The 21,230-nt window shown below is 39.1% G+C and overlaps 1 protein-coding gene across 2 annotated transcripts; it reads right to left on the bottom strand.

Moving 5' to 3' along the window:
- Window positions 1-453: 453 nt before the first annotated feature.
- Window positions 454-20,906, bottom strand: fntb (farnesyltransferase, CAAX box, beta). Of its 2 annotated transcripts, none has more exons than XM_044169494.1 (12): window positions 20,415-20,906; window positions 18,950-19,014; window positions 15,441-15,513; window positions 14,544-14,635; window positions 11,318-11,464; window positions 10,093-10,176; window positions 8,327-8,413; window positions 8,091-8,220; window positions 4,988-5,120; window positions 3,886-3,997; window positions 3,610-3,724; window positions 454-894 (listed from the first exon to the last, which is right to left on the bottom strand). In XM_044169494.1, the coding sequence occupies exons 1-12, from the start codon at window positions 20,511-20,513 to the stop codon at window positions 727-729; spliced, it is 1,305 nt and encodes a 434-aa protein (XP_044025429.1). In that variant the 5' UTR covers window positions 20,514-20,906; the 3' UTR covers window positions 454-726. The 2 variants fall into 2 exon arrangements, 1 of the variants encoding a protein (XP_044025429.1); XR_006374953.1 differs by having other exon boundaries at window positions 757-894; window positions 3,890-3,997; window positions 20,415-20,901.
- Window positions 20,907-21,230: the final 324 nt, after the last annotated feature.

Below are 21,230 nucleotides of genomic sequence, written 5' to 3'. Positions count from 1 at the left end.
ACTAAGGTCTGTAACTGCCCATGTTTACCCCAAAAGGGAAGAAATGTTTTAATTATTTGGATTCTTCATATTGTATTTCTTGAGTTAGTTGATTATTTTCTGCAGGTTTGAGTTAAATGGAGCTGTTATTTCAAAAACATTCCTCTAGAAACAAACCACTGCTTTTAAACCAATAAAACTCAAAAATATGCATCATGTGTAAGTGCTTAACTGTAGCTGGCTAAATCCCCCCAAAGTCCCAGAACAAATACTGAGGACCTATCAATGTCCTCAGTCGACTCTTGGGTTTTCCAAAGATGATGGATACTGTTTCGACTTTCTGATTTTGCAGGTGCTTGTAAAAAAAAAAAAAAACCTGTTGTATCTGACTGTTTTAAGTAATGATTTGTCTGAAATGTGTCTGAAGTGTTTATCATTTAACAGTCGTAAGGCATATAACACAGTTATGAAAAGTGCTGTATAAAGTTTTATTAACTTGGGTCATACTGAAACCTTTTCAGAGAATGAAAACAATAGGCATTGCAAGCAAAAATTCAGCTGAATGCGAAGCTGCCCACACAACTGTTGACCTTTATTCAGGCAAACTCCTAAACTCCAGCCCTCATTTCTACTGAGGGTCGACCGTCCGACCGGCTCTTCTGCATCAGACCTGACCGCTGTTTGCTGGTTCGAGTTCCTTCCCTGGAGTTGGCTGGTTCACACAGTGATGTCTCCACTGAGGACTAACTAGGGCCGATGGTCGGCTGATCCAGAGGCAGCGGCGGGGTCCAACAGTCCGTCATCAGCAGAGGCTCCCGGCTGCCTGTTGTACTCAGGGACAGGCAGCCGGTGAAAGTGCTGCAGGGCACGAGCCACCTTTTCTGGACAAATGTTGTAAACTGGATGAGTTGGTGCCTACAAGAGAGAACGAGAGGAAAATAAGACTTTGCTGTACCATAATATTTTATTTTAAGCCTCTATTTGCTCCTACATTTGATCTTTTTTGGCCCAAAAGTGGCTCAATTTTCAAACAGCTTTATCCAATCTGGATTGGGTGTAGTTACAGTATTACTTATACTGTATGTCTTAATGATAGTACAGTGTAAACTGCCTCCACTAACCATGGAGACTTTTTTCCCCCCTTCAGAGTGAAACTGGTCTGCTAAAGAAGAATACATTTCTTTAGATACTTCTGCACTGTATAAAGTTGTATGTAAATGGCATTTTCAGTCTTTATGAAACAATATTTCTGATGCCAAAAATGCCTTCACCTATCAGTGTGTGTGGAGGCAGGCAATGTAGGAACCCACACGTCTCAGAAACAGTCAGAGGCAGGGATGCAATGCGATGCAATCTAATGCAATGCTGCCTCAAAAATATCCAGAGTTGAATCAGCACCTCTGATGATGTTTCAAAAGAGAGAACATAATAATGCTCACAGAGGCAGTATTTGCTGCAGGGCCCATGCATTAGACTGAACATGTGTTCCTGATATTGTCACACCCAGTCGGTTTGTAAGTAAATGAACAGCATAAGAAAATATTCCTGGATTCTGACCTAAAGCATATCATATACAGTGTCCAGTTTTACTAAAGATGTGGTGACACAAACCCACTGGTGGGTTACTGGTTGGCTGCTGAATGATGTATTTTGAGGTGACATGCATATGCATGTAACGGGGGCAGACTTACTGTAACCAACTGTAAGTGCCAGTAATGCAACAGGAAACAGGAAAATAAAACCAACACCACTGCCGGTGGCATCTTTAAGTAAAACCACATCTTCATTAGATTGCTTTCCTGTTCAACTCCACCTAACGTCAGTGCTTCTCCTTTTATATTTGCATCAAAATGTATCCAGATCAGGAAATAAACCCCTAGACCATCACGCTGAAAATAAAAGACATGTAATACATTTAAAAAGGTGCAAAAATGAAGAACAGAGACATGCTCTCTTGACTGTTGCATGTAACTTAATTTATATGCAAAAATGGCAGATTAAAAAAAGCCATCAGTTTAAAGTTCCCCTCCAGACATGTTTTAAAAATATTCTGCTCTGATTAATATTTTGCTTAACATGGTTATCACACATAAAAAGTTAAATAAACTCTAAAAATGGCCTGGAGCACATCTGCTCTTTCTCCCTAATTGAGAAATTCTGTATCTACATACAATAATATCTGCTACGATGTTACAGTGTGTTCACATTGTTATTACATAACGTTAGCAGATAGTTGAAGGAAGCTCCAGGGTCCGGTTTACATCCAAAAACTTTCACAAAGCTAACTTAGTGTAAACTCTCGCTCTGTACTGACAAGTCTGCTCTGTGCTGGAGGCTTAAGGTTTCTTTGCCGGTCCCATTGCGATTGGTTTTTGAATTTGTGACGTCCCAAATGCAGCTTGCCCGGAGTACGTTAGATTCTCCGATTTTAGGGAAGTGTACAGACATCTCCCCCTTCAGTAGAGGATTGTGAAAACACCTCTCTAGTGACAAACTTTGCAGAAACAAGTCAGCAAAGTCAAGGTCTGACATTTTAGGGGACATAAACATAAAGAGAAACATATTTTTGAGTGGAGGCGTACTTTAATTATTTACTGCATGGTGGAAAAATAAAAGGGTGAAGTGAATTCCTGGAGTCTCTGCTGGTTGACTGGTAACCTCACAGTGACAACAAGACTCCTGGAAATTGTCAGATGCACACAATTCCCCTTTAAACCACACCGTGATGTTTTATACTTACATTTTTGTACAGATTAAACAAGCAAAATATAACGTGTTAATTAGTGAATTTTAGAGGTACTGGTAGGCCAGTTTTGTTACCTTCAAACAGAGCCAGGCTAGCTGTTTCACCCTGTTTCCATTCTTGACACTAAGCTAAGCTAACCAGCTGCTGGCTGTAGCTTCATATTTATCAGACAGACGTGAGAAAGGTATAAATCCAATTCTCAGCAAGACTGAGAATAAGCATATTTCCCCCAAACGTCCAACAATATTTTTAAACACCACCTGCTGCGATTGGCACTGCATGAAAACTAGTTTGCAAGCTTGCTGAGAAGTCGAAATAGAGTAACGGATAAAGGGGTAGTGGTACTGATGCAAACTTGACCAAACCTACTGCAAAAAAAGAGAAAGAAATCCAACAGTGACAACTCCATGATCACTATATAAAAATGATTTTAACTATTATCTACTACTATCCACTTTCAATAATTAGTAACTTTATATAACATCCAGTTTAAAATAATTTCAATAGAACACATTAAAACACGACAGGTGGTATCGATGGTCAATAAAGAGGTACTTTAGCTCATCTGCTACAAAAAAGGTTGGGAACCACTGAGCAAAAAGTCAGAACAAAGTACGATTTCAACTACTATTTATCTGCATTATGTACTGCCGTTTATTTTGCATATTGGCCAGAATATGCACCAATATTCATCCAAAATTGTTGAACCTCCAATGTACTGATTGGACTCTTAGCCAGTGCTGTTATTTTCTTAAGGAACTGGTTGGAAGTTGATATTATAATACAGGAGATATCTTTACCAGGCTCTTATTTGTTTGTACTAAAACAATCATAACAAACATAATAGTAAATGATCCACCCTCCCAGCTCTACTGCAGCCTCACCAATCTGTTCTCGTCCCTGCCGAGGACCATCTCATGATGGAGGTCCATGTTTCCAAAGTGTTGTGCTATGGAGAGGCCGCTCAGGCAGTAACACGTGTGGTAGAAATCTCTGGATCTGGACACATGAAGACATAACATAGGACAGTGATATATAAATGATGTGCATGAGTAAAACCATGTGAATCACATTTGACTGTTTAGAGTGTGTGTGCTGCTGTCAGCTTTAATGTGTCGTGGTGTGTGTGTGTGTGTTTGTCCAGATGGTGTGGGACTGACTTGCCAGGCTTATCCAGAAGGCCTCCTGCTGGGTTCTGACAGCACAGGAGGATGTACTCCTGCAAGGCCTGCTGCTCGAACATCCACCGCTGCCGACTCAGCTCCGACTCTCCTGCACAAACACAAAACAACTCATTTTAGTCTTATTTTCACTTTTTGAATACAAAAATAAACAAATGAATTTTTAAAAAAAATGAATAGAAAAAGTGTGAGTGGACGAGGGTGAAACATGGCAAAAAAAACGACAATGAATTAAAAATCCAGGTGAAAATTGGATTATAAAAGTGCCATTTCCAGTGCAAACAAACATTCTGTAGTTAAATCATTTGAGTTATTTTGATGTACTCAAATTATCAGCAGCTTATTTGCAATTTTGCCCCTATTTTTCTCTTTACCTTCTATTGCATGATGCATTTTCTGAGCAGTGTTTGCTACAAGAAGACCTTGTTTACAGTAAATTGTGATGATCAGTGTTTTGCAGCAGAAAACACCATCTTTAAAATGCACAAGGATATATAATCCATGTGAAATTCACTTAAAAATTACCTTCTCTAAGTGCCAGTTTTTTTATTTACCACACTCATTCAGTGTAGCTGACTTGTATGGAGGAAACACAAGCCAGTACAGGAAAAATAACTTAAAAGAGTCTAGAAATCAAACCAATTCCTTCTTATCGTGAGGCATCTAAACTGACCACTAAGCCACTGCGTGTATTCAGTGCAGCTCTGAAAACTTTATTAATTACACTTAAGACCTGCAAGGAGTTTTTCTTAGTTTATTGTGAGCAAAAGCAAATTTTGTTATTGATTTTCTGGTGGCTATAGGAAAAATTCTCAAGCCAGGTTTCTCAACATGTTAGTGGGAAAAATGCAACTGATATTAAGCAGTAATGATCTATTTGATATTGTGCTGTGACTAGGCCGTTTGTTTTGTCATGACACGTGACATTTTTATTTTTTTATGAGCAAGTTACAAGCAGTTTTGATTAAGTAGTTCTAGATATTTTTAGTGGCCAGTCCATGTGTTTTTACAACTCTTACAGAAAGACCTTTTACACAGCATGCCTACCCTCAGGGCTTTGCTATGACCAAAGATACAGTACCTTCTTTGAATAAGGCTCTGTGGAGTAGAGGCAGGAGTCCAGCCTGCCAGAAAGAGTAGCAGCCGTCCACCAGTTTATTACAGCGGCCCTGGAAGCCTCCTTCGAAACGCATCTGTCTGCTGACCACCCACCGCTGAGGAGGACACACGGCAAGCACACATTTAATATAATCAGAAACTGCTACAGCATGCTTTTAACACGTGTGCATCCTTTGGAAACTTTGAGGATGTTAAACTCTCTTTAGTGTAATCTAACCTGAACACTGCCGGCAACAGAGAAATTCCTTTGTATGCCAGAGGTGAAACCCCACAGGGTCACACAGGACCAGAGGTAGAGACGTAGTAGAAGGGATGAAGGAAAGCAGTGTCTTGATATTTTCAAAATGGGAAGGAAATTGTAATATTGCTGCCATGGAAACCACTAATTGGTGCACATCCAGTCTGCTCTGCATGGATTGAGTAATTATGGAATATTGGGTTTAATACCAGCTGGGGTCTACTCTGTCTGAGGAAGAGGGAGGACAATGATTAGCTTATTAACATTAGTTCAGGGATTCATTTCAGCCAGTAAAAGAAGGAAAAACTGTTTCACTAAAGAAAGAAGAGTTTAACACAGAATACATAAATATGCATCGTATTCAGTGTTTTTCGGTTCACCCTGGCCTTTACAGATTTTGTGCACAGTGTAAAACATGCAAGAATGAATAGCTTTACAATGAGACTTTCAACATTGCTAATTATTAAACTGTAACATGCAAGTATCCTAATGTTCCAGGATTGTGTTTAGATTTTCCTCATGAAGTCGCAAGGAAATTTGAAAAGGCATTTGACATGAACAGTGATCTTTGATCAGCAATCTACATCATAAATGCTTCATGCATGCTGCTGCTGACTCTTTACACAGACTGATCATTCATTGGCCAGGCTGTACTGTGGGAATTATGCTGCTTCCCTTTCTCTATACTTGGCAGGCATTGTGTAATATTGTCCTCTGCAATGCTAGTGAAATTTCTCATATTCAAATGAAGCCCCTGGCATTGATACACAGGTTATTAATTAATGGCAGTTAGACATGTGCATCTTGCTACTTCAAACTGTCATTTGTAGGTTTTGAACACACGCAGAAGCACACTTTTGAAAAAAGTTGGATTTTCTTCACTTCGTTGTTTTCGCAGCTCTGGACTCGATGTACAAATTCCCAAAGGAGAAAAATGTCTGTGCTCTTCACTAGATTTTTAACTGTCATTCCTGAAAATGGAACTTTAGTAATACTGGGTGAAAAATCCAACAAGGCCGCATAAATCTGAGAGCTGCCATCAACACACATCTTCTCTCAATGTTAATGATTCATTCATTCTCTCAGAGATGAAACGGTTTATGCAGTGTGACTCAGCCTACATCTCTCAATAAAGGACAACTTCATAAAAGCCATTTTTGTTCAGGCCCACTCAAATACCGCATCATTTTAAAGGAAACAAAATGGTTGTCAAAAAAACAAAAACAAAAAACAAACTAAAGAGAACCTGTATGGGATCTCAGATTCTTGAAAAACCCATTATCATTGTGCTGCTGTAACTCAGAGACTAAATTCTTCACAGACAGATGTGTTCTTATTTTAGTTTCCAGATCAAATTAATACGAATCTCTACAGCAATATCCACACAGATTAGGGCTAAACATTTGGTCTACAATTTGTCCGAAAGTAGTGAATGCCCATCATAATTTTCCAAAGCCCAAGGTAACATCTTCAAAACCCAAAGATATTTTATTTACAATGATAGAAAACAGAAAAAGACAGCAAATCCTCACATTTACACACAGTCGTTATCTGTTCAGTGACACAGCCGTGCAGAGGCAATACTGTACAGCTGGTGAGTCGTTCTGCTGTAGATATTCTCGACCTGGTGCTGAACCACCAAAGACCATCTCCGCCCCGGCTGTTACCTCCAGCTCCACTGACACTCAGGTTAAACCACTGAGGCAGAAATCCATATTTGCGGAGGTTTTCCAGGCGACAGGATACTTTAGAGGGCGTGCTCTGTTAAACTTTGGCTGGGATTTGATTTTACTACAGGGCTGTGATGTTGTTTATAGGAGGAGGGACGTTTTACGAGCCCACTAGTATGCAGGAAACAGGTCTCCTGACCAGTCACATGCAAATTTTACTTTGTTAGCACACAGAATTTAAATATATGCTGATAGTGACAGTATGATGGCAGTTGGTGGGGGAGCATTTTACATCCTTGATATTTTGAATTTCAACTGGTAATTGTTCCTGAATGATGACTGTAAACACTGCTAAAAGAAACCAAAGCACAAAACTGACTCTGAACACTAGCTGTGTTTCTCCTTTCAATAAGAAATGTGTATATGAAAAAAAAAAAAAAAAAAAAAAAAAAATGCTGCAGGCTGGCCTATTGGTGACACACCATCTCTTTTTCTTTTCCGGACGACCGTAAGATCCGTGTCATTAAGCATCCACCCTGCTGCAGAGTCCCTGAGCACAACTCTAAAGCAACCCCTGCTGAAGCTCTGGGGCTGCCGTTCTGACCTCTTACGTCTCTGGAAGCAGGCAAATGACAGGAGAATTTCCCTACGGGGATCAACACAGTATCCCAATGGTGACAACACAAGAAGCCACTGTAAGAAAACTGATGGAGACTTTGTCCTCCGATATGCCAAGAGCCTGGTGGAAACATAAACAACTAAAAGGAAAAAGTGTCAAGGTTATCGCTTACAGCTACACGTGAATACAAATTCAGGGAAACTGATCTAAGATGCAGGACCAAAGTCAATCTAACATAAAAAAGACCAAAGCTGTGTAATATTTCATACCAAAATGGGGCTTCAGCAGGCATTATCAGTCATTTTACTTAATGAAATCTCGCTCTGGGTTATAACATTTTATTCTTACAGCGATGAGCAGCCTATAAAAAGGGATATTGCTTCAGCACAAAGACTGTTTATAACTGATACTACTGATAGCATCTTTTTTGTCGAGAAGTACCACAGGTTATTCTGAGCAGGGGGTGTTTTATTTTTCTTGAATAACCAAGAAATGTGCCTGTGATTGTGAAAATGTCAGGCGATGGGGAGTTTCTCACCAGCAAGGCTTTGAGATCCAGCATATGTTCTTTGCCCAGGATGACGAGGGCAGCTGTGCCACAGAAAGTGTAGCCACCGTGGGCCTCCAAACCCGGCACTCCACTAAGACCACCCTCCCAGTTCTGACAACTGGAGACAAGAGGAAATAGTCACTAAAACACACAATAAAACACTCCCCTAGAGGCACAAAACGGTCTTTAATGATTCAATAATAGGCCGATGTGGTGGGTTGTACCTGAGGATCCAGTTGGTCGTGTCCTCAAACAGTTTAGGTGTGAGGATGTTTGTGAGCGATGCTACAGAAGCTGCACAATATGCACTCCTATAAAAAGGAAAAAACAAAGGCGTGGGTGAGCAGGAAGTCTCTTCCTACACTTACACATTATTTTCCAAAGCATTGTATTTTTAGACTGCCAGCAGACCAAATATAAACATCCATTTTGTTTTTAGTGGACTCAGAGCATGCTCAGTGACGTCTACCCGACATGGAGCTACTCTCCAGTTCTTTCAAAATAAATGACACTGGTCATTTTAACTGAATATCAGACTTGTTAATGGGACAAGTTCATTATTGGTTGGTCTCTTCAGGGCATTTGTGGATACTAATAAAAAGATACATTTACAGTGTTATCCTTTGAGAAAATGCCAGCATTGCTGGTGAGTTAGCCATACTACCTACAGTATGAAGATACCATATCTAGATGTATGTCTAGATACACTAAATCACAGTTCTCATTTGAAGGATAAGGCTGGTGTTATTCAATGTTTTTCTTATTGTCAACAAATCTCATGAAGAGACGAAACCAACAGTGCGTTATTCCGTCTCTTCCCTACCCTGTCTGTGGCACTCAGTCCCAAGCCCATTCGTTCATACTGAAAATGTAGCTCTCTAAAAATGGGTCACAAATAAATTGTTTTATTATTTTTAAAAGGCTAAGTAATTCCCAAAAGCAACTGGGTGCCATAGTTTTTAGCAAACATTATTCAAACAGAAGTAAATAGTGCATTTGTTGGGGACTATTTTCATCTGTGGATTAATATACATTTAGTGCTGTAGTGAGTACTGACAGCAGCAGGACACTATATGTGCAAATGACTCAAAATAAACTACAGTGGCTGCGTTCATGGTCATGAAGGAACATGTGTTTTTAATGTGTTTTTGGACAATGGAGCTAAGCTATACCAGGCTTTAGTCAGATCAATTCATTGTTGGTTTTGGTCTTTTCATGGGATTTGTTGACAGTAAGAAAAATATTGAATATCACCAGACTTATCCTTAAATGAAAAGTGGCTTTGAGCAAATTCTTCTGCTGAGTAGGCCAATAAAACCCTTTAAGAAATTAAAACAAGCTTTGTTTTTTTCTTAGTTCACGAAAAGTTTTGACATTTTGGAGATACGTGTGTTTCACAAGACGGCGACAGATAAGCAAACCCGTCTGAGAGGAAAATAGTTTAAATAATACACAATGACAGCAGAACATGAATTGGTTGGCAACAGATAACAGTGTCCTCTGAGAGTGAAAAAGTAACTTTGACTTTTGAGGTTCTTTGTTGAAGCAGAAGACGATACCTCAAAGCTGCTTATTAAAAACCCACTGCTCCACATAGCAGATTCAAAGAGAGGAAACGCAACACACACACACACACACACTTACGCAAGAGAGATGTGGGTATTTCTCCCCCTTTCTATCAACACCAAAGGGGAATAAAAACTGATGTACTTTTTAAAAATACTTCCTACTCATGTGGTAAAAGACTAAATATGCAAATTTGTTGACTGCCACACAACAAATACACGATAATGAATAACAGCGTGGATACCAAACATGCTCTTAATTGTGAATGTGACGGGGGTTTTTTTAATTTTCGTGATTTATGGATCTTCCTGTGTGGTGCCGATAAAGCAAATACTACACCAGGAGAAGGAACAAAAAATAAATAAATAAATAAATAAATAAAGGGGAAAGAAAACAGAGGTTGCGCTATCTTCTGCACGCTCACCTGACATCCACTTCCCCTCCAACGTGCATCACAAACGAGCCATCTGGCTGCTTCACTGACCGTAGGAAATCTAACAGCTTCTCCCTGGAGAAGGGTCAGCACAGGAGGAGAGAGGGGGGTGATTAGAAAAGAAGAAGAGGAGAAATATGGTGAAGGGAAGAGCGGGAGGAGAGATATGGATAGAGTGAGGGAGATGAGGCGAGAGAAAGAACAGAGGCGGGGGGCGGAAAGGAGTGGACCAGTGTTAAGTACGAGGCAAATTTAATGAAGCACTAATAAAAAGTAAACACACAGAAATCACGACTGTAAACATTAGTAGCTTCACCCTGTCAGTTACGCAGATATAAATGCAGAAAATGAGGAGTAAACAGTTATGTAAACACTACCTCATAATGCTCCTATAATTAGCTACTGGTTAAATAACATCAACAAGATACGTCTGTAATGTTCTCCTACAAAGCCATAGTTATTATAGTGTAATACAGAAAATTTCAATTATACGGAAAGGGATTTAAAGGCATAAATGAATTAATTCATTGCAAACATCAAATGAATTTCAAACACCATTATACAGCCACTGATTAGAAGCTTTGAAATGTGAATATGGTTATCATTATACTTTATGCAGTCAAACTGATATAATATACAGTAAATTAAAAAAGCCATTGTTTTAGTTATTTTATAATCTGAAGCCCTTTCATTCAGACTGCATGGGACTTCAGTATAAATACACTGATACCCTTAAGGTGATTTGATATATACAGTGTTGCGTATATTCTACTATTTATAGTACATCGTGTATCTCCGAGTTATATCTCTCCAACAAAGTCACCATGACAAATTGCTGATCTTGGCATCTGACGTGACTTTTTGTGAGTCTTAGGATATCAAAGAACTTTTGAGCTCTGTAAATCCAAAGTATTGCTGATAACACAATGTATGCTGTACATCAAAGCTGCTGAGCTGTTTGGATTTTTATAAAGACTGAAAGACTTCATCAGCCAGCGATCACAGAAAATGATGTCAGTAAATTGTGCACACATCAGATATACACTACATGTCCTAAAAAAAAAATAAAAAAAATCAAATAACTATCAGCCAGTAACTCTGTTTTAAGTCTGCTTTAATAGAAAGTTTTCTGTGTTCTTTGTGTTACATCATGGTAATACTTTGTGTAGTGTTAAGTGACAGCGGGGTAACCGTGGTAGTGTGAGCATGCCTGTACCTGTCTATAACATTATAGGCCTCTTCTGTGCCGATGATACAGAGGGCGTTGACGGCAGCATAGGTAGGTGCGAGGTGGGCATGTTGTCCTGGTCCCCCAGCAAAACCTCCCGTCGGGCTCTGACAGCGAGCCAGAAACTGACACACACTGGAGAGAAAGGATCAGACAGTTACAACCAAAACATTGTTTAATTGTCCTTAAACAAAGGGACAAGACACCATAATGAACAGTTCAATGTTACTACACGAACACTGAAATATCAGATAACAAAAAGAGGATGTTCAAGCATTTCCTGCATATTTGGTTACTGCATCTGTACTGATTATGTAACTGTAACCAGTGGAGATTTATGGGTTGGATAGAAGCATTAAAAAGTAGTATAAAAACATGAGGGTATGCATTTTTTACCCTTCTTGTTATCAAAACAAGTGAAGTGGGTTTGTACGTACTGGAAATCCAGCCCTCATCTTGCTTGGTTACTTTAAGCTATTGCTGTGGAAGAGCGTCTATCTGTCTGAGCAAAGTCTGCGGGATAAGCCAGTCAGTTGGTGCTTGTAATAACATTTGGTTTAGTCTCCACGACAACGCGACAATTTTAGAAAACTAGGGTAATTACAGAAAATGCAGTACAGTGATCTCAAAAACGTATTTTAGATAGAGGTAAAAAAAAAATAAATAAAAATGAATGAAGGCAAGCAAGTAAGGCAGCTGTAAGAAAGGGAGCATAATCTGGAAAATATGGCTAACTTTCAACAGCGGCACAGAATCTACAAATTACTTCTCATACTATTATGTTGAATTAATAAAGTGTGCCTGACACAATAAGGCTCGCCAGTTTTGGAAAATCTATGCCGGCAAAATTTGTTTTTATTGATTAAAAACTATACACCGATGGTGATTGCAGGTACTGCATCATCATGATAGTGATGATATGTGACTTGCCCATACAGGTATATGTTTCAGTTTGTGTGTGTTTTGGCACAATTCTTGTCGGTGTAGTTTATACAAAAAGTGCCTGAACACAGATAAGAAGCTTGTTCAATGAAAATAAAATAAATAAATAAAACTTTCCCTACTTTTATAAAGAAAGACAACAGCTAAATATGATTAAGTTGTCATTTTGGGAACAGACTGAATGGAAGACTACATCGGTTGTGGCTTATTGTTTGAGTAACCCTCTCTTCTCTTTCACTAACCCCTAATGGAGCTGCTCGGTTTCTAGCAGAAGCTGTACAGGACAGATTTCTGTGTGAATGTGTCTAACTCCGTATAAAGCCAGATGATGCTCAAAAAGACCCCACACGCACAACAAAGTTTCCTTTAAGATTCAAAGACAAATGCAAACACTCGTCTTCTAATAACCTCACTTGGACGAACCACTTTTCTTACATATTATTATACACACAAACAATAATTTCAATCCACTAGATCATCAGAGGTATAATTCTGCATCTCAGGCCTGCAGAACCTCAGCAGACTACAGCGAGCACCACTGGCTTAGTTCGCTGTAGCTGACACCGAGCACAGACCATCTCAACCACAGCTTCCTTCCTTTCCAGTCTCTGTGCACCAAGCTGCTTCTCTCATAAATGTCCTCTTCATCGTCTGTCACGGAGAGAAATCACAAAACTGCAAGCATGCCTTGAGCCAACTGAGTTGGAAGGGAAACCTACATTAACTTAGGCCAACCAGTCCGGTGCCAATAGTGACCTGAGAACAGTGTACATTTCATGGGACAGAGAAAGCAATCTGTTGTAGGATGCATTGTTATAAATCCTTGAACAGGGCCTGTGTGTTTGTGTGTGTGAGCACGAGGGCGTCACATTGGCGCTGGGCAGTGCCAGCCGGTGTGTTGGCACGCCTCACAGTAATAATGAGAGTGTGGGTTGGCTGCCTGGCATCGCTACTCGCTACGGGGTTTGCAGTGTTACTTTCAACTGGCAGTAATTTAATCAAATGGCATTTTGGTGGCAATAACACTGACACTGTTTGAAGTTACAGCTGCATAAACATGTATAAAATAATACACCTGCCTATTCTGCTCAATACTGTCATTAGACTTCATCACAATTATCAGTCATGATAATTTGAGAAAAACATTAATTTCACTGCTTCTTACATCAACACCATGATTATTAATCACCGTGGGTGTTCGATCACAGACAAGAATTATGATTAATTGTTGCAGTTAATTATGGAAACTACAAGGGCAAGAAATTATTCAACAACACAACCCTGATTAGTATTACCGGAAAAATGGACTAGAAAAATAACCAGCAATCTAGCTATCTTTGTATGATTTTATTGCTCATTATATGATCATTTAAGGGTTTACTTTAAAGTCAAATGTCCTCTCCATCTCTGACAACATCTTCTGGTTGGGAGATTATAAAAAAAAAAAAAAGGAGTTGCGTTTTAGTGGCAGACTTTATTTTTAGAGCCTGGGAGAGAACACACAGTTCTTTGTTTGTAATGTTATATGTAAGAAGTTGTGTGTTCTTTTCTGGCACATGCTGATATTTTTGGCTTTAACATCAGGGCCAGTGTGTGTTCATGCACAGTACCGCGCCTCGAGTAAATAATGTAGTTCTTTTGTTTGTCCCCCCCAATACTGGCAGTGTACTGTAGAACAGCCATTAAATATAACAAAAATAAGAGACCTTCCATGGTCAGGTCAGAGCTTTTTTTTGTTTTTTTTTATAAAATAAAGTGACAGGTTATTAATAAAAAAAAATTACTTGTGCTATTATTCTGTTTTAGTTGTATATAGGTGTATCAATGTTATTCTTTTTTTTTTGGTTTTAGCTAGCTCTGAGGTAGTTTCGGTTATAAGATTCTGTTGTTCAATTTCCTGTTTTTGTGTCTGTCTTCATCTTGGGACCATGTTGGAAATAAAAGTTATCAGTTTAACATGTTATCCTTTGGATTGGTATGTTCTTGTAGATCCATAAATAAATAAATGAAAAAAAAATATATATATATATATATATATATATATATATATATATATATATATATATATATATAGCTGCTGCAGTTAATTATCTATCCACATTTTTTTTTTTGCATTGCAGCAGCATTTGCTCTACTATAGTAATTATGAGAAGAACTATGCAATGGTAATAAATAATAAAAAGTCTTTAGCAGGCTTTATTTGTCTCCATTTTTGCCCCTTGGTAGTAAACTAGTTGTAGAGTGTGCGTCTGTGTGTTTGTGTGTGACTCACTCTGAGGCGACAGCAGCAGGAATGGGCTCCTCTAGTAACTCCAGACTGTGAAGAATCCAGAAGCAAAGCCACGGTCTGCTAGCATCCAGACACTATCCGCACAGAGACAGACACACACGATCAGATGGGCATCAGATGACCAATTATAGCAATAAACGAGATAGTGAGATCAGTCAGTCAGAGACCGAGACGAGAGTAAACAAGTCTGCCAGACAGACAGAGGAGAGGCCGAGCCTACGGGAAGAAAAATTATAGAGCTGACAAACATGGAAAAATATCACACCACTCATTTTCAGTGGTTGGTAAATATATGATGGTGTTATATGATAAAAACAATACAGCAGTGTGATGTCTTTCATTCTGTTTTTGTTAAATAATATCATGACTCAGCTTCTAATTTCCATTGCCAATTCTTTGCAGCACTGCTGCAATGTTTACTTGGACCTATAAGTACTGCACAGTAATAGCACAAGAACACTTGCTGTCAATCTGGCTTCAAAGGAAACACTGAAATGATCAAGTCTAAAGTCCAATCAACATGATATTGAGCTGGTGGCCGGGCGGACAACAAATCTCTCTGTTTTCTGGCCAAAGTAGAGAATAGTTAACACACAAAACGCGAGGTGACCTTCCCGGGAGCAGAAAAGCATATTTTTTGCAACGTGAATACAATGGTATTTCTATTTAAAGCAGAGAGAGCCAATCAGACATGTATCCAGAGGCAGTGAGTGTTACTGTCCTTCAGGTCTACACAGGAACTACTACCACCTCTGAGTGAGTCTACCAACTTCAGTACTCGGTTGTATTGTATGTGACATTGGGTTTAACATACACTTAAATGGCCATTACAGAAGTTTTAACGCGTGTTCTTTGCTGGCTGGAAGTGTGATACTGTACCTCATAAGCATCTGATAAGTGACGTAAGCCCTTCTTGAGATATTGGTAGTGTTGTTCCCGCAACAACGATGGCCTGAAGACCAAACACAGCACAGAAGGATCAATCACAAATAGGTAGCAGCTTGAATGTAACAGAAAATGTCAATATAGACAGGACAAGAGGCTCTATGCACTCCCTTTGTAGAAATCCTATACTTGGCTATTCTGAATATCGTGTAACCTCAAGTCATAACACAACTTGAACAATGGTTTTATGTTTCAAACAATCAGTTGTCCACCAGGTAATCATTGTCACATATAAGGCCATTTACTTTCATTTTAAATTTTTCATTAAAAAAAAGAAGAAAGAAAATCCAGGATTGTATCTGTATACACATTCACAGATAAAAAAAACTATACCACAAAATCTGACAGAAACAGATTAATAAAATAATTTCATCACAAAAGGCAGTGGTATCAGCATTTTTTTCATTTATTTTGTTATATATTTGTAGGTATTTCGGCTCCTCTGCAGCCTAATTAGTGGCTCCTTTGCATTTTCTTCCTAATTTTTTATTCACTTTCTACTAGCAGGAGAGTATTCTGGCCTGTCCTCATTAAGAACTAAAAAGGAAAAGAAACATAAAATCCAGGCGAACAAACACTGAACTGATTTACTCTTTGCAGGTGTCGCAGTATTTCTTGTGAAAATCTGCAAAAACTGAAAGATAAGACTGACAAGATATTATATTACTGTATCATTGTTTTGTGCATTGTTTGTGTTGTTTTGTACATATTTTTCGGTGAGTCTTGTGTATTTGTATGCCCATCTAGGGACAAGCATCGCAAACTAGCTTGGACTATTTTAATGCTGTGGTATGTGGCATTAGTCCATGATATATACACAACATTAATTTCAAATAAGATAACCCTTTATTGATCCCGGGGGGATCAGTGTTACAGTCACACACTGTTCCCTTCCACAATTTTAATGTCAGTGTGCTCCACAGGAACACCAGTGCAACATTCATCTGCATCTGTAGCTCCTAGTGCGCACACACACACACACACACACACACACACACACACACACACACACACACACACACACACTGCACGACAGTATGTGTGTCACCGAGTCAAAGACAGCTGACACTCCCTCCCTCCTCACCACCCACCCAGTCCTATTCACTGCCTGCCCTTTTTGCACAGCGTTCGCTACGACGACTGTAATTACACTCTACCTACACAGGGTTAGTCACAGATCGCTGCCCGAGGACCAATGCTAAGCAGCTAAAAGCCAGTCTGCCCACCACAGTTATGCTCATCAGACAAGGATTCAACTCGGCTGTTTAAATGTTGAGTGCAGACCTGGCTACAGAAGAGTGTGCAAGTAAATTAAACCTGTAATCTAAGTCTCATGTTGAGCAGAACAAACATCTGAAAAAAGAAAAGAGAGCACATACTCGGATGTTAAATCATAAACAATACTGACATTTTACCATCTTAACTTCTATTAAAATTGTACATTTTGTTTTGGCAGAGATACCAGCTTTAAAAATCATTATTTTTATTAGTCTCATATTTGTTTTAGTAGCATATTTGGCCAATTATGCAACTGACTTTTGTGTGTACATAGGGATGTAGCTACCACTGACAACAGTAAGGTAATGTAATTTAGTGGCTGTTTTTAGGTTGGAAAAAAAAGTTACATTAAAATAAAATGGAGGGATTTTCCCTACTAAAATTATTTTCATGGCAACTGTGAAGACGTCTTTATGCAAGGAGACAGAATTTACAGAAAATATATCTAAACAGTTGAAAGAATGGGAATAAACATAATGTGAAAAAAGCTGTTTTGGGGGCGGGGTTGGATTCCTGATGTCAATATTTCTAAATTCCTGGCTACACCCTGATAGCAAATTCACAAATAAATAGTAATTTTCTTCTTTTTTCAAATTTTCTGGATTATTCTTTCATCAATTGCAACAGTCATCTTAAATGCGTTTTGCACTCTGCCTTCCATAGCATGTGGGAAGGCAGAGCCTGAAATGCCCATGTGTTTAAGGGGACTGTTGCTATTAATTTAAACTAAAGGGAAAAAAACACTTAAGTGCTTACCTTTTCTAGAATATTTGTGAATTCTGTGTGCATCTTTGCACCCTAAAGGCCTTAAAGATACTGAATATAAAGGCCACAAAAATAGCCTCTCTTTGTTTCTTTACTTCTTTTGTCTACTTAATACCACCGTCAAATTACCACAGAAATTGTTTTTACTTGATTTTTTTTCAGCAAAGCGTAATCTGTTTTGTACCAGTATTTGCCCATATGGACAAGGATTTCCATATAGATATGGAAAATTTGGCAGATGTGGATGGAAAAATATTACATATCAGCATCAACTTCAGAAAAATTCATCAGTACATTTCTGAATAAACTGCTAAAATTATGGCCAGCAGGCCAGAAAATAACGCCTGGACGCCTTCCTTTCATGTGAGATGACTGCAATTAACCCCAACAACCCCTCTCACCTCTCACATTGCCTCCTATGTGTTGAACCCCAAGTTCAGGCCAAACAGAAAACAGACGATCCCTACTAAATGCCTGACCTCTTCTGATGAATACCATTCGTTTTCTTAAAGTGCCAAATACATTCCCCCAATGGCTGCAGTGCTGGTGACATTCAGGTCCACGCAGTTGTCATAGAAATGAAATGAGTCACCCCATTAAGAGAGGACTGATGACAGCTGACAGCAGGAGCAAAGTATGTGGGCTGATCAACACACCATTTAGATAACAGCCATCATACATCACCGTGCAGCCATCTCTACTGGAAAACAGCAGGTGTTTGTGATCAAAACCAGCCACAGCCAATGAGCAGCGTTCCTGGAAATGTTATTATCTGACCAATGTGTTGGTCAGATAATGATTTTTATATACTGCATAAAGGCTTTTATGATATACTGAGTTGAGGTCAGGCCAATTTAGTGTCCTGATTTCACATAATTATTGTACTAATATCTGATCTAACAGAGTCACATGTCTGAAGCAAAAGCAAAAACAAAGCTACTTCATTTTCCGTCTTCTACACATAGACTTATGATGGACAGTTAAAAACAAAAGTATTCGAATCGATGCAGCAGATATCCTCAGGTCCTGGATATCCTTAGACTGCATTTTAAACAATGCAATATTTGATGAATTTATGCTTAATATTTAGGATATAAAACATTTTGCCAGTCCTTAGTAATAACAATGGTTTATATCCCCCCCAATCATTTTATAAAAGCATATATGTAAGACTTTTATTTGTTGTCAGTGAAAATTTAGGAGCAAACACCGAAATCAAGTCTAAGCACTAAGCAGTGTGTAACATCATCACAACCAGGCCAAAGGGAACAATGGGAGAAAAGCCCTGTCAGTCTCCAAACTTAACCACTTCCATTTGTTGGACGTTGTTGTTTAAGAAGCTGCTCATGAGCTGCAGCAGCACAAACTGTCTACAGCATGTGGACACTGTGGATACTTACTGTGGTAAGCTGTGTATTTGCTTGTAAACACTGATGACTTCTTCAATGCTGCGTTCCACTTTTTTCTAATTAAAAAGAAAAGGCAGTAAAGAGGAGGGTATAAACAGTCATTATGAAGGTCATAAAGAATACCACTAACAAAATCAGCCTTTCATCAGCTAGTCATTATCATCAGCCCAGTGCAGGGTATGGTTTGTTTATAGAGCAACATACTTAAAAATACAAACATCACACACGTTGTATTGCGCTGATTCTAGATTGCAGTAATTTCCATCAATAGTCCCTGTGCGGGTTGTTTGTAAAACATATGCAACACACTTCTTACAATGTAAAATACTTTTTAACTCTAATAAGATATATATATATATATATATATATATATATACACACACACATACATACACACACAAGTTATATTATGACTCTGCTGATTTCTCTGTGACAGAATACCTACAATAAAAAACGTTGCCACAAAAACAAACAAACAATAGCAAAAGAATCAAGGTGCAGCATGATTTAGTGTAAATGAGTCAATTTGTAGTGGGAGAAATTCAAAATACTGCTTGCTATAAGGATGAAAGATGCACTGGCTTACTATCAAAGCACTGTGACCTAGATATGTACTGAGCAGGACATTTTACAGCTGAAAGATAAACGTGTCCATACAACAGCTACCCTGTTAACTCAAACTTATCTTTGGCAGTTCTGTGCTGCAATTTCTTAGTACTTATCAGCTGATGGATGCAAATTAGCTGTTGAGCTAACCCCTGAACATTTGCATTGGTGTTTTGAAGATAAGCAATGTTTGACAAACACGCACTGTCCCCTAGATATAAAAAGGGAAACAATTAAATCATATATGCAGATTCCGATAGATCTGTGATTAGCTAATATTGGCCGTTAATATCATCCCAGCAGATATATCACTCAGGCTCTCAATTGGATAACTCCTGGCAGGAGAGGGCCAACAAAAAAAGAGGAAAGGGGGTCACTATTTTTTCAGGGGTCCCTACATACATTGCTATGGCCCTGAATTAATTTAACCACACACTAATTAACTGCAAGTCAAGACCAAAAAATATCTAATTGATATGGAGCTTTTCGTTGGAGTCTCGTTAACGGTACACTAAATTCACTTAAGCTGCGTCGTACCCAGGCTTAACTGTTTAAGTTACTTAGCTAACAGTTAAGTTAATGCTTACTTAATCTCTTTAAGGTGACTACAATGCTAGCTACCCAAAAGCTCAAGTTTGCTAACTTAGGCTAGCTAGAGCACAGCAAGCTAATGAGCGCGAACTAGTTTCCGATCATTCCTCTAATCTATAGGCCGATTCATGGGTAAACAATTAAGCGTGTGAATCTTTGTCACATTTTTCCAGACGCGCACCCAGAGTGGAGAGCTGCCACAGAATCGCTGCAGCATTGGCCACATTATCTAACGAAGCTAATCTAAGCCTCCGCTCACCTGCTCCACTGAAGTTACCGTTTCCACCCCGTCATCCACGAACATTTCTGCGGAGTGGCACTCACTGAAGCACCGCAAAGGCGTCGGTACACCGTCCATGATGATGCTATGACCCGTTAGCTGCAGTGATGCTGGAACTGAAACGATGCTCTGGCTGCTGCTAGTTTGTTTTGATAGTTCGCTTACTTTCAGTGGACTCCGCTCACTTCCTGCTGAGATTGGAGTGGGCGGAAACTGCGCGCACACCCGCTACGGCGTCTCCAAGGGAACAAATCTCTTTCATTCACTGTAGTGCGAAAAACGGAACACAACCGCACAAAACCGCTTGTAAAAGTGTTTGACGTTAGTTTTACAATAAAATATGGGTTAACGAGCCAGTATACGCGTGACTTTCTGTGCCCCAGTTGTATTTAATTCCCGTTCATCTCATTGGTGTTGTGCCACTGACGCTGAAAGAGGCAATGCCACCGCGCGCGTTATTTCCACCGTTGATCTGCGTCAAGTCAGCTACAAACGCAACAAAATAGTACCGGAAGTGGTGTGACTTAGCCATCTAAAGTCGTTCTGAAGAAAAAACCTTCACATCATTACATACTTTTATTTATATAAAGCCTTTATGGACACTTGTGACATAACTGACGCAAAGTTACAGACACCCTTCTAGTTTGACTGGCTTACCAACCAGACAACTGCCCTGTGGCCCCAGACCCTCAGAGGTCCTGAAGGCTCCGGTTCCCTGTGTAACAATTAATAAGTGGTAAATTAATTGATTGCACACATTGTTTGTAAATAACTGATTAGAAAATGCTAGAACAT

The sequence above is a fragment of the Siniperca chuatsi genome, linkage group LG16, assembly GCF_020085105.1.
Source record: "Siniperca chuatsi isolate FFG_IHB_CAS linkage group LG16, ASM2008510v1, whole genome shotgun sequence".
Lineage (NCBI taxonomy): Eukaryota > Metazoa > Chordata > Actinopteri > Centrarchiformes > Sinipercidae > Siniperca > Siniperca chuatsi.
The sequence above is the reverse complement of the archived record's forward strand: the minus strand, read 5'-3'. Positions and strand labels throughout refer to the sequence as shown.

Coding starts and splice junctions, on each gene's coding strand:
- fntb (XM_044169494.1), bottom strand. CDS start 20,513: ATGGACGGTGTACCGACGCCTTTGCGGTGCTTCAGTGAGTGCCACTCC. Junction 15,514..18,949: donor CAAATACACAGCTTACCACA/GTAAGTATCCAC, acceptor TTTGGTCTTCAG/GCCATCGTTGTTGCGGGAAC. Junction 5,121..8,090: donor TGGATCTCAAAGCCTTGCTG/GTGAGAAACTCC, acceptor TGTCCTCCTCAG/CGGTGGGTGGTCAGCAGACA.